The 14,550-nt window shown below is 42.2% G+C and overlaps 1 protein-coding gene across 5 annotated transcripts in view; it reads right to left on the reverse strand.

The window, feature by feature from the left end:
• Positions 1 to 14,550, reverse strand: part of ERCC6L2 (ERCC excision repair 6 like 2) — a 68,170-nt gene that overhangs the window by 42,308 nt on the left and 11,312 nt on the right. For all 5 annotated transcript variants that reach the window (XM_066616148.1, XM_066616147.1, XM_066616149.1 and 2 more), the window contains exons 6-10: positions 11,892 to 12,053; positions 10,707 to 10,914; positions 6,607 to 6,747; positions 5,017 to 5,130; positions 4,045 to 4,164 (exon numbers count right to left, since the gene is read on the reverse strand). In XM_066616148.1, the coding sequence (XP_066472245.1) occupies positions 4,045 to 4,164; positions 5,017 to 5,130; positions 6,607 to 6,747; positions 10,707 to 10,914; positions 11,892 to 12,053 (745 nt within the window). The remainder of the gene's footprint in view (positions 1 to 4,044; positions 4,165 to 5,016; positions 5,131 to 6,606; positions 6,748 to 10,706; positions 10,915 to 11,891; positions 12,054 to 14,550) is intronic.

The raw sequence follows: 14,550 nt of genomic DNA on the forward strand, positions 1-14,550 counted from the left end.
TTCCTTTCTCTCATGTGCTCTAGTCTTTTTAAAACAGAGACAGCCAGAAGAGAGATAAAGACCGAGCAACTGTGAGAATTAATTTATCAGTCATAGCTGCCTGCCTTCCACCCTCTTCCTAGGTCTGGCTAGGCTTCCTATAGGCATGTGCCTCCTCCTGGATGGGAGGACACAAGGCACTGAAAATCCAGCAAGATCAAACTAGTGAAAATGGGTCTGGCAAGTAATGGAAGGAGGGCCTCAAATGCCCTGATAGGTCTACAAGTGGCACAAGTCCAAGTGGACTTGGATAGATGCACTGAGGCAAAGAAAGGGAATAGGATATCTGTGGAGCCTCTGCTGCCAAGAATGGCCCCCTTCCTGCCCTCAACACATACCCTTCTCCACCCAAGTCCCTATCCTGTTCCTCCATCTTCCCACCCATTCCCACCATGTCAGTGAATGGTAGCCAAGCCACTGGCTCACATGTGCAGGTGCCGGTGAATGCACTGGTGACCTCACAGTGCTGGTTGGTGGTGCCACAGTGCACAATAACATCATGTGACTTCTGGCAGAATCCAGGTGTTTCCACCTGGGTCCTTCCAGTTCCACTGGTGGAGCATGTTCTTCACCGGCGGAGGATTTACACTGAATTGGGCTGCAAAGACACGTTTAGACTTTCATTAGGCTGCGGTCCAAGTTCAGTTGGGGAGGATGATCAGGTATACTCTACTCACCAAGAAAGCCATTCTATTACCCTACTGGCAGTAGCTGACTCAGTTTGTTTCCAGATTAGCCAAAAAGTAACTCTGAGCAGCTTGGGTCAATCTGATTCAGGCCACCAGAGTATTTATACTCTGAAAGTACACCAGCCTTTCAAACACAAAAACAAAACCCTGTGGCTATTATATTACCATTCTAAAGCACATAATGCACAAGATCACATTTCTCTTTCTGTGTCCGGTTATTGTATTATAGAATGGTTCTATTTTTCTGTCTTAACATTAGAAAGAAGAATTAACTCTCACTGAAAACTGCAGACTGCAACCAAAACTCAGGCCCTACTTATCTAACACTGCAGTCTTCAACGAATTTACTCAGGACTAAGTCCCACTGGACATAGTGAAACTTGCTTCCATGTAAACAAGAACAAGAAGATAAGAGGATGTGAACTAATCCATTATGTTAAAAAGATAGCAATGCACAGATAGCCTGAGCAAAGTCTCACATGAGCTCCCATTCAAGCAAAGAATCTATGGATCAGGTTTAGGGTGCAATCCTAACTTGCGCTGGAACAGGCAAGCCAGGAGGCTTGTGCTGTATCCAGTGCAGGATTGTGGCCAGCAGCAGCTTAGCCAGAGGCAAGGGGAAACTTTCTCCTTACCGCTGGGTAAGGGCTGCTGGCCGCAATGGGTCTCCTCAGACTTGTGCCACCTGCTGAGGTGGCACAAGTCCGAGGAGAGCAGAGCAGCTTGAAGCCGCTCTGTTCTCCCCGGGGACGGGGGTTGGGATCTGGCATAATCTGGTTGGGATCTCCCCAGGACCACCCATCTCCCTCCCTCCCCCTGAGCAGGAACCCCTCCCTCCCTCCCACTCCCTGCCTCCCCCACGCCTACCTTTCATCTGGCAAGGAGCCAGGAGGAAGCCGGCGCGGGGGCATCCGTCGGCCTCCGCAGGCCAGCTCTTCTGGGAGAGCCAGCCTGCTTCCTCTCAAGGAGGCGCAAATGTGCTTTACGGCACATTAGCAACTCTCCCACGCCGGCCCAAGGAACTTGGGCCGGCCGAACTCAAGGTTTGGATTGCGCCCTTAGTGTTCCAAAGGGGTGTTGTGGAACATTTTTAAATGCAGAAACTTGTCATGAGCCCCTCATAGCCACACATCTGACTAATAGCCCGATCCTCAGCTGCCTGAGTGCTGGCAATGCAACCCCGGTGCTGGGTGTCACAATCGTGCTGTAAGGCACATCTGCACCACCCAGAGAGCGAGCTGCAGTAGGGAGGCCTGCACTGCCCTGTCAATGATGCAGCACAAGCTCCGGCCACTGGCAGGTAAGTGGGGGGGCGGGGAGTGTGGGGAGACTTCAGGTAACACAGGAGTGTGGGGAGGCATTTCTGAGTAGGGGGAGGGCAGGGGAAGGGAAAAGAGGTGGGATCAGCCAGGGAGCAGGTGCGATCAGCGGAGGCCTTCTTCACCAAATCTTATATATGTGCCAGCGAAATAGCTGGCACAGACTCGACGCCCATTGATCAGGCTGGGGCATTACTAGGGGTAAGGGAACAAATGTTCCCTTACTCCAAGGAGAACCTCCAGCCTGCTCAGATCCAGCACAGGATCCAGCGGTAGCTGTTTAGCGCTGCTGCTCCTGTGCTGGATAGCATTGGGCCGTAAGAGTATACAACGACAAAATCAACTTTACATTTCTTCATTACAGTGTTTCTTTCTCATGCAATTTATTCCTATTTTGAAACTTCGTATACTTCATTTAAGGATCTAGATCATTTTATCCCATACTCTCAAAGTGAATTAAAATACAGGTGTGCGCCACTTAATAAGCTTCTACTTAACAATGGATCGCATATATGACGGTGGTCAAAGCACAATAAAGATGCTCTTAATGAGACAACCACTTCTCCAATAGCCTGCAGCAGAGTGTCTGTTTACACAACAAAGAGGCTCTTAATGCAAAGAAGAGGCAATCTACCTCCAGTAGCCTGTGCAGCCAGCTATTGTCTGGCAGGGAGTGTCTGTTTACACAACAAAGGCACTAGATTGGGCTGATTGTTCACTTAATTACCTAGTCGCATAACAAATTCATAACATAACATTGCATAACAACAGGAATAGGAGAACAACAGGAATAGGAGGTGGCACACACCTGTAGTAAAAGATGAATGCATAAAAACTGAAAAATGGAATTAAAAAATACTGAATTGCAAAAGACAATGCCCCTACGCAGATGTCTCACTTTGCTTCCTTCTGTGCCAGATGCCTCCTCTCAGTAAGATCCTTTGAAAAAACTTCAAAAGCAGTAGATGAATAATCTTGCTCGATATCATCACTCCTCTTGTAATGTTCTTGAGCCCTTCTCCCCTCAGCTACAACCCTGATGTGCAGCCACAAAAAATGTGGATTAATTTCAAAATATAAAAACAAATATAGTACTGGATAAAAAAAATTGGTAGCCTTTTGGCTGTGGCAATAATTTTTATATTTTATATGACTACTTTTTATACCAACCATTTGGGAAAGGTCACAGCTCAGTGGTACAGCATACAATTTATACAAAGAAAGCCCAGGTTAAAACTCCAGTACAGCTGTGCGTCACTTAAAAACGGGGATATGTTCTCTGATCCCCGTTGTTATCCAATTAGGTCATTAAGCAAACATTCAGCCCAATCTAGTGCCTTTGTTGTGTAAACAGACACTCATTAAGCAAACATTCAGCCCAATCTAGCACCTTTTCTGGGTAAACAGAAACTCACTGCAAGACACTAGCTAGCTGCGCAAGCTACTGGAGATATATTGCCACTACTTTGTTTTAAGAGCCTCTTTGTTGTGTAAACAGACACTCTGCTGCAGGCTATGGGAGACATGACTGCCTCATTAAGAGCCTCTTTGAGTGCTTTGATCACTGTCGTATTTGTGGTCCATTGTTAGGCAGAAGGTTGTTAAGCGATGCAATGCCTGTATCTCCAGGCAGGGCTGGGAAAGATCTCTGTCTGACCCTTAGGGAATCAGAATCCCTCAACTGGACGGATGGACCATACACAGCTAGGTGAACTAATCAACTGACTCAGTTTAAGGTAACTTCTTTTCATATACCAGTCACAATGAGTTTGTTGCAACATTTCAGCCAACATTTCAGCCAGTCAACATTTCAGACAGAAATGTCCCGTAATTCACTGTTAATGAGATGAACAAGTAGTCTCAAACACGGCGTACATCTTAGAACTACACTGAACTGAAAATTGAAAGCAAGAACCCCTATGTTAAGCAAACTGAAAAAGTAAAACAAGGTAATAGAAAACTATCACACCAAACATATCCTTAAAAAAAAAAAGTACCTTCATTTTTCCACTGTACTTTGGATCAGAGATAGTTTCAAAGGCTGCATCTTTGCTAAGCTGCATAAAATCAGGAAACTTGGAAAACACTTCACTGCAAACTTTTGTGATATATGTTTCCTAAAAAAAAACATGTAAAAAGAAAAGGGCATTTTGGCATATCAAGTACAGTAACCAACAACTGAATGATAGGTGAACAACTGAATGAAGAAGAGGGGCAACCTAAGACAAGGGGCAATTGTATAGGAGGAGACAGATGGGCTTTATACAGCCGGGCAGGCCAGAAGGGGTGGATCCTGGAGGAGGGAGGCACACCCAATATAAAACCCAGGCAGGCCCATGATGACAGCCAGTAGCAGAGAGGCAGGTGCTGGCACATCAGTGAGTTCCTACATAAGAGCTATGGAGGAGAATGAAGGTGCTGAAACCTCCTCCCCCTGAACTTTTCTAAGGCCAGTAGTGCCCAGGGCAAACCTTAGGAAAAACTGGGGGAAGCTCCTCCTCTGCACTCCCCATCCCCTATTTAACCCTTCCCTGTGTTACAGACAGCCCCAGGAATAGCATACGCCACACCACCAGCCCAGACAAGCCCTAAACTGGGGGAACACTCTTTGGAAGTACATCCCCCCTAATCTACAGCTGTTACTTCCAAGAACATGTACTTTCTGAAGTAGGCTTGCAAAGATCTCTTGTTCGAGATCTACAGAAAGTAAAAATTGTCTTGAGCCAACTAAAGAAGCCCCAGTTTCCTGTCTAATCATTAAGAGCTATCCAGTCCTGAAGGCAGCATGTCAGGTTGTTTCTCTTTCTCTCTGAAAACTGTCAGAACTAGTGCCTTTTTTCTGAATAGTAATAAATGCACAAAATAATTTGTAATAGACTGAACAGCAACAAGATATGGACATGAAGAGCTGAATTTACCAGTTAGCTTCTTCACAAAACCTTTGACCAAGAGGACTCAAGGAAACTAACCTGCTGTTTGCTGGTGCGATCTGTCTGTAGTAAAGCAGCATGATTGGCAATCTTACGAAGGATGGTCAGGTAGCTGAAATACAATGCCTGCATAGTTTCACCATGAGCGTTTGTCTGTAGAAATATAAATGAATAAATAACCTTAGAAATCAGATCATGCTTTACTTCAATTTAAATCTCAATCGTATTGATTCAGGAATGCATGAGGGAGATGATTCACATGCACAGTGGAACTTGGTTTCCTTTCTCTGGTTAGCAGCTACCACCAGGCCATTCCATCCATCTCACCCCTCAGACTGCTTTTCAGATTTACAGAGTACATGTACCAGCCATGGCCTGACAAACTGAGAATTACTGCAACTCAGACACAGATTAATACAGACTATGCAATTTTCCATACAACAATTCTATAGAAACAACTACAAGCAAAATGATGGAATACAAATGTGGTCCTGCAGTTCATGCTTTTGTTGTGGTCCTTCCTGGCAAAGTGACTGCCGACCCAAAAATTTCTTGAAGAAAAATAAAAGTTATGCCAATCATTTGTTTCTCTTTATCAAAACAGCTGTTGATTCATTCCACAGTTGGAGCAATCTGAAGGAAGTAAATATTATGTGGAAAAAATAATGCATCATTGGAAAAGTTCTGATCAACACAATAGACCAGGAACTTTTTCCGCAGGAGCTCTATACCAGTGAAATGAGTGGGAATTCTAAAGAACACTATATTTTCCCACTGAAGATTTAGCTCAGAGAAATCCCTTGTAGAGTACAACCCATGTACCAGAACTATTATCTCTGCTTCCTTTGTGTACAGCATGTTAGGCTACAATCTTAAACACGCTTTAACTTGCTTCCAGGAAAATTTTAAAAACCACCAAACAAATATGCTTTGGATTCAGGGTGTTTGCATATCTTCTGCATATCTAAAACATATTTAACCTGAAACAACTCAACAGGACACATCCAGTGTCTTTCCAGTACACCAGTAATGACATCAACAACTGTATCAAATAACTACTTTCCCAGCCATGCCTGGCTGAGTTTTAGGGAATGATTCATTGACCATTTACATTGAGGTGCTTCCACTGAAATAAACATGACAAAAATTAAGTCCATACATGTTTACTGATCTCATGAGAGTAGTGATACTAAAATCATTACAACATCCACTACAATTTTGCCATATAACTTCTAAAAAAGTACACTACCACAAAGCAAAGCCATCCCTTGAAAATGTCTTCAAATTTTGAATGGACTGATACACTGAACCTCAGTTAATCAACCTTAAGGGTACCACCATCTGGCCAAAATCAGCATGTTGATCAGTGAGTTGAGCCTTGAATACTTGTCAAACGGGGAAGAAGCAAGGTATAAAGCAATGCTCCATTTCAGGACACTTGGAAAAGATACTTCTGATTTTAGATAATGTTTAGCAAGCCAGAACCAATGTGGGATACATGCAAGCATAGTAATGAATGGAAATGGCCAAAATTCACTTTCCTTCTTTTTTTGTATCTTTAAATTAAATGGGACTTGCACACTGCAAGATGGGACTCATACTACTATCAAGTGGGTTAAAACTGCTTACTTTGTAACAGCAATTTTTCCTTTTACGGCCACTGTTGCAGCTACATTGTTCTCCTGCTCGCAGCACTAAGCATACATCTTCTGTCTCTAATACGGCCTTGTATAGTGCTGCCTGGAACTCTGTCAGAGAACAATATACCATCTGGCAGGATAAAATGCAAAACAGGAGGAAGAAAACAATACAAAAATGTTAAAATATTACAAACTACCACAAAAAGATGGGAGTTGCACAGCTAAGGGGAATATTTTGTCGCTGTTGTAAAATAAAAGAATAGAACAAAAAGAAAAGATTATGCTCATCTAGCATCTTATATTCCAATGAATATAATATAAATATTATCTGTGACAAAATAAAGTGTGGCAGTCATTCCCAATCTGAGACCAGTACAAGGGGAAAAGAGAGGGAAAAGTGCTCAAATGCCAGAGCATAAAATTGACCTTTTTGAACTCTGAATTGCTGAAAGTATCTACAGTAATTGAAATTTCCTGGCACTGATTATTGGAGAGTATTAATACAGGCAGAGGGACTAAATGAAACAAAACAGTTAATTTCCTAGATATCCATTGAGATTCTGAATTACTGGTGTTGGAGGGAGGGCTTCTGTATAGTGGTACGACAAACCTTATCCTTCCTCTCAAACGCCATGGGAGGCATCTCCATGACATCTTTTGGTCAGCCAGCAGGAGACCGAAATCCCAAGGTCACTCCTGAATTTATGGCCACCCACAAAGCAGCAGCACCATGCTGGGTAAAAAAAAAAAATCCAACGGTGTCTTGAACATATACTCACATTATCAAGAGAATAAGATAAAATAAAGGCTGCTAGATTAAAGGTGACCAAGTGACATTGCTGTTAATCTCTTCTTTAGAAAAAGCAGTTTAAGACTCCATTATTACAAGCTTTAGCTAAAAAAAAATATAGGCAAGGAGGGAAGAGCAGCAGATGATTGCATATCTTTAACACAAGTAGCTGTGATTTTGGGTTCTCCAAAATGTGCTCTTATCCTTATCAAAACATTCCAGCAGACACAACCTTAAGCATACATTCTGATATGACAGTGACTGCCTACACCAGAGTTTTCCATTAAAAAGTCATCATTACCTCTTTTCAAATAATCTAATAAAAAGCCATGGCTTTATGAGAGAAACGGGCTTTATGCCAATTTTCAAAGGCATAGATCTACATAACTCCAGCTCGTTCAGACATTTCACAAGACAGAGTATTGTCTGTACCTCTATTGTCTGTACCAATACAGAGTACCTCTGTATTGCAGAGGTTAAGCATGAAGACTGAGTTACGAATCTGATCTAAGCAAGCAACTGCAAATTCTGCCCATTAAAATGAATGCTTGCATGTGAGTAGTAAGTATTTGCCTTTAGGGGCACTTCCATATCCAAGAAACTGCATGCAAATTTGGAAAACAGAGTACAGTAGGTGCCATTCTTCAATAAATCTTTCCATACAGGAACACATATGGAAATATACCTTGGCACGGCAGAAGCAGAAACTTTTGGAAAGCTCTGGAAGATTAGGAATGCTCTTATTTGCAATTGCTAATGATATACCCTTCACAGTAACATGTTGTGATGGTCTGATTTAGGAATTTTATTGGAACAATCACAACAGTTTTAAGAGAGCTGGTACCATGAGGGCAGAATTGTGTATGAAAGAGAGCAAGAACTTAACCCACAGAGTTAAGAGATGAGGTCCTTTTCTCTTGCTGCTCTCTGCGTGGGCAGAAAGGACTTAGTGAGAAAACACTGGCTCTGTCCACTCATCCCATGCAAGGCATGCTACTATGCAGGGAGACAATATGGCCAATCCTCCAGAGCTTTCTAGAAGAACTCGCTATTGTCTGTTCAGGCACATTCTCATACACAGGAATACATAGTAGAATTACCAAGAACCCATGAAGAAAATTTCAGGTTAACAACAAAATATGTTGTTAAAAAACAAGTTTACCTTTACAGCCGCTCTTAACACCTGTCCATCAAACATAATTCTAACAATCAATACAGTCCTTCTCGGGATCAATACTCATGTACTGGCAGCACTGTGTGAAAGTGAAAGGATAAAGCAGGCCCACAGTCCCTGCCGGGGAACTGGCAGGAAAGCAAACATGTATCTGGTAATTTGTTTGTCACATCATGCAGATTACACATTTTTATGGTGGGAGACCTTCATCCCTGTCAGAGTGATGCACATTTAAAAAAAAAGAAAAAGAAATGGCACCTAGTAATTAAGAATGACATGTTTCATTTGAATAAAGTCACCACAAACATGGGTTGTGATGTATCAAATGCAAGGTACTGTTGCTATAAAGTGCAATATTGAATCAAGAATTAGTTTAGATCAAATCAATGTGAAATATCAGTATTATTAAGTTCAAAAAATAATAATTCTGCAATAAACTATTACAAGTAAGTGACAGTACCACTGAGCATCTTTTTTTTCTTCAGTTGAAGGCAGACCAGTTTGTTTATGTAAAAGTGTGAAAATTTTATAACTCCATTTTTAAGTAATTACTAAGTTTCTCAATATTCTGCCAATACAAAATCTGAACATTCTACTCATTATGAAATCAAGATTATAATCTGTTTGGTCAGAATGAAGTAATGCATGAAGAATCTACTCTGCCAGGGATATAACATCTGATCACATTTCAGAAAAATCAAATTTAAAATTACTGCAGTACACTAGTTTTAAAATGTTGCTTTGAATCAGACATGGCACACTGTTCATAACTATTTTCTTTGCTCCCCAGAAAACATATGTTAAGTTTCTTCTTTAGTTCATTTAGATTATGTCAGGAATTCCTGGATATGACAAGAGTATGCCCTGCCATTGGTCTGTTGAAAAACATTATGTCGAAGTTCCCATTTTAAATCACTCATTTAACTAACTGCCCCAATTTGAAACTCACATCTGTTTGGTGGATCGAAGCTGCCCTAGTGGAATCAGTTCCCCAAAACAAAAATGGCTGTCTTTGGACTGAATAAGCGCACAATCCTAACCCACTTTCCAGTACTGACTTAAGGGCAATGCAGCACCGAGATAAGGGAACAAACATTCTCTTACTTTGAGGAGGCCTCCATGAGTTTCACCCAACTGCAGGATGCAGCACACGTCCCATTGGCACTGTTATGCCAATGCTGGAAAGTTGGTTAGGATTTGGCCCTAAATTGCAGCAGTGTGTGTTTCTGATGAGGAAGTTGAGCTGCTAAGGCCGCAATCCTAACTAACTAACTTTCCAGCACTGACATAAGGGCAATGCAACTCTGAGGTAAGGGAACAAATCTGGCTTTACCTTAAGGAGGCCTCCGTGATGCCTGCAATAACTGCAGGATGCAGCATATGCCCCACTGGCACAGCTATGCCAGGGCTGGAAGGTTGGTTAGGATTGCACCCTAAATCTGTGTGATTTGTGTGTGTGTGTGTGTGTACAATTTAACCACAAGTTTACAGTGTGCCATGTTTCTGTATGTGCAAACATGTATGCATGACGTGCTGATGTTTATTTATATACTCTCAGCCCAATTCCAACCCATGCTGGCCTGCCCCATATCCAGAGCAGGGTTGGAGCTGCCTGTGACTCAGCCCAGGGCAAGGGAAATTCATTCCCTTTACCCATGGTAATGCGGCAGCACCCCCAACGGGGCTACTTGGACTTGCGCCACCGAAAGAGGTGGCAGAGATCTGAGCAGCCCAGAAATTTGCCAGGTTGCCTGGGGCTAGGGTCCCACTCCCCATTTGGCCATAGCCCACCTTTCCCCCAGACCCCTGCACCAGCCCAATGCAGTTGATGCAAACTTAACACGTCCCTGTAATTGTGTACTATATGCCTGCCGTACTGGAGCAGTTTGAATGTTGATACACTGTGTGTGTGTGAATGTTGGTACGCTGCTGCATGCTGTGGCATGACTGCATGCGAGGTGCTGTGACGTGTGTTGTCTTGTGGAGCACATCAGTATGTGGCAATGCATGCTGCAGTGTATATTTACATGTTGTGGCACGCATGATGTTCCATGAACTTAAGTTTGCCAACAGGCCATAGATATATGAACAAATGTACTCAATGTATTACAAAAAATATTCTCACTCTGTCCTCCTTCTTGGGCAACTGATGATGAATAAGAGCCTTAGTACGCCTTAAGAAGTAGCCAGACATTTTCTGAGCTAGTCTCTTCATAGCCTTTCGACCAGTTGCTAGTTCTCTTTTAGTTGCGTTATGCCTCTGGCCATGCTCTACTGCATCAGAAAAATCCTTCTTGAAACGTTTTTCACTACCCAAAAGTTCTGGTACGGCCCTAAGAGAAAGAAAAAAGCAGTTGGCATATTGCCGTCCTTCAGTCTACTATTATTCCTTGTCAGTCAAGGATGAACTAACATATGAATTCCTGTACAGTATTCAGTAAAAATCTACAACCATAGATTCAGATTCTGTGCTAGGTGTCATGGTTCACATGCTACTTATCTAAATTTCCATGCACTCTCTCAGATGTCACAATTCATGTTAAAGGTCATGAATGCAACTGTGAAAGTCACATTTGTGTCTTGACATGCACAAAAACAAAATCTTGGAGCTTTCATTATGTTGGTTTCACTATGTAATTATACAGTTAAAAAACTAGTTGTGGAGATTGACCCTGTACTATACACATTAAAAGGGTGACCAGAGTTTAAAAGTTCAGTGATTCTTCCATGGTGAGCACAGTAAGAAAATGAAAGAATTGCAAGGGGGGAAAATGGGAGATGGACAAAAAATTTCATGATGCTACCATTTAGATGCTTGCTATAAAAGGATCTGCATCAAGGAACCATAAGGGAACTATATCCACAAATGAGCTAAAGTAACATGCACAAGCTTCCAGTATTGTTTTATTTCTTTGAGCTATTAAGCAGCACATCTTAACAATTCCAAATTACAGCGTCAGGGTTGTACTGAGGCCACTTCACATATCACATAGTGGTATGTCCCGATTTTGTTCCAGACATCTGTTTGGAAGTCGGAACTGACATTAAGTTGGAACAGCACTACAATACAGGCATGAAAGCACAAGGCCAGACAGAGTGCACCTGTACAAACAGCAGTTTGGCTGTCCTTACATCAAGACATCCGTAACTTGGATGCTACCTGCTTGTTTCCAAACACATGACTGTCATGTGCTTACATGACATTTCAAACGTACATTACAAATAGTTGATGTATACCTATAAAAAGTAGCCTTAGGAGTTACGAGCATTTCTTCCACATGCACTAATATTAACTTTTATTTTCACTTACCAGTCCATGACACACCAAAGTTCCTTCATGTTGTTCTGCAGAATTGTTCCAGTAAGTCCTATTCGAACTCTACAAGTTAAAGCTTTCATTGTCTGAGTTATCTGAGATTTGGGATTCTTGAGTCTGTGCACTTCATCTACAATGACAGCTGACCATTCTAGACTGTGAAACAATGGGAAATAGTGACAGTTTTCCCAAATTGTCCAAAATGCATTCTTTAATGAGATATTTCCAGTGTAGCTTCCTGCATTAACATCAAAGGTTGAATAATCTATGGTTCTGGAGGAATTATTACACAGTATCAAAACAAAGAGCAAATCAGGTTTTAAAAACACTTCAAGTATCTTTTACATGAAAGAGGAAAACTGTTCTGTAAGGTTTTTTTTGCATTGTGTGCTATGTCTGATACACACAACATACTAACTGTGGCCAATCTTTGCTGCTTCTTTGGTTGTGATGGTATGCACAGACAGAAAATCTTAAATCTTCTTGTAAATGTCAAAGAAGCTAACAATGGCAAACAAAATTTTTGTGTTAGGATTTGACAACTGCCTAATGAAGTCCATTTCTAGTTTAGATGGAATAGGTCACTTAAGTCACAAGTAGGTTAATACTGCAATCCTATTCATGTCTACTCAGAAGTAAGTACCACGGAGTTCGACAGGACTTCTCCCAGATAAGCACATTATGACTACAGCCTAAAGGGCCCAATCCTATCCAATTTCCAGTGCCGGTGCAACTGTGCCAATGGGGCATGAACTGCATCTTGTGATGGGGCAGTAGTCCCAGAGGCCTCCTTAAGGTATGGGAACATTTCTTCCTTTACCTTGGGGTTGCATTGTGACTGCACCAGTGCTGGAAAATTGGATAGGATTGGGTCCTTAGACATCTTTAGATCACAGCACTAATTATTAACAGCCTAAAATTGAGTCTGGAGATGAGATCAAACATGATCTGTTGTTCCTTCATTAGACATCATCTGCCTTAGAGTGATTTATTAAAACTTTGGAAGTTTTCAACGTTTAAAATGTGTGTGTTCAAATTTACATTTTGAATTTTAAGCTTCAATGTCTGACATTTTGAAGAGGTCATCTACCTCTAGAACTGTTGATGGTCTCTGAAGAAAATGGTCTACATCAGTGGTTCTCACACATTTAGCACAGGGACCCACATTTTAGAATGATAATCTGTCAGGACCCACTGGAAGTGATGTCATGACCAGAAATGACATCATCAAGCAGGAACTTTTTTAACAATCCTAGGCTGCAATCCTACCCATACTTACCCAGGAGTAAATCCATTTACTATCAATGTTAAAAGAATATTCATAGTAGCTTGTTAAAAGTACAGGTCTGTAACATTTCCCCAAACACAGTCACATACCATGGTAGTATCAGGTCTAATATATTAAAAATAAAATACTTAATGGGGACCCACCTAAAATGGGCTCGCAACCCACCTAGTGGGTCCCGACCCACAGTTTGAGAAACACTGGTCTACATCAAATAAAACCAAGACAAAACTAACCAAACGAAATACAGTATGAACAAATCTTCCTTCCAAATAAGGTTTCATTCAGTTAAAGGAGATTCTGAAATTTTTTTGCAATACAGTTAGACCTTGGTATTCATAGAGAATGTGATTCTGGACCCTCCAGGAACACCAAAACCCGTGTACAAGTGAATCTGCAGGTCTGGTCCAATAGGACCTGCAGACGCAACCCATTCAGAGGCATTCTAAGGCCCAGATAGGCTGTGCGTGATCTCTGCAGCCCTCAAAAAGGCCCCTGTAGGTGTCGGAAAGGCACTTCCTGTTTTTCTGAAAACCAGAAGTGCTTTTCTGACACCTCTGGAGGCCTCAGGAAACCAGAGAACAGCTCTGGTCATGCCTAGGAGCAAAGGTCAGGCCCTCCACCATGGGTTCAGATCCCATGGTGAGTTAAATCCATTGATTCCGAACCCACAAACAGTAGTGGAGCCGGGGGGGGGCAGAGCTGTAAGTGCCACACAGCTCCAAAACTTGCTGTGTAACCTACCCCTTCCTCTTGCTCTCTGAGCCTGTCCGGGGGCAAAAGCAACACAGAGAAGATGCATCCATGTTGCTTTGGTTCCTTGGAATGGCCCTGAGAGTGAGGGGAAGGGACAGCTTACACGTCGAGTTTTGGAACAGTGCAGCACTTACAGTTCCACCACCCCTCTGCCTCCACTACTGCCCACAGATAAACAGGGTGGACCTGTATAAAGAGCTGACGTACACAGTGACTATTGTACTGGTGAGCCATACCTTTATGAAGACATGTTCATATGTGCAATGAGGTATGTCACACTGAGTTCAATGGGAACTATTCACAAATAAGATTGCAACTGCATAGGACATAGCCCTGATGTACCCATTCCACACATTCCTTCTAGCTCAATGATTTAAAGCAGTTTTTCGCAACATTTGTTCTCTGCTGTACCACTTCACATGGTCCACGTATTCAAAATACCACTGGAAATAACTGGCGATGACAACATTGCCAGTCACTTCTGGGTTGGGAGGCCAGATGCAACACGGCAAACACCAGTTTAAAAGGCTCAGGGCGGACAGGAGGGCTTTTTCAAGTGCGGAAAAGCATGCTTTGGAGCTTCCTACCACTGTTTGTTGTGTTGCGTTCCTG

This window comes from Tiliqua scincoides, chromosome 2 (genome assembly GCF_035046505.1).
Source record: "Tiliqua scincoides isolate rTilSci1 chromosome 2, rTilSci1.hap2, whole genome shotgun sequence".
Taxonomy (NCBI): domain Eukaryota; kingdom Metazoa; phylum Chordata; class Lepidosauria; order Squamata; family Scincidae; genus Tiliqua; species Tiliqua scincoides.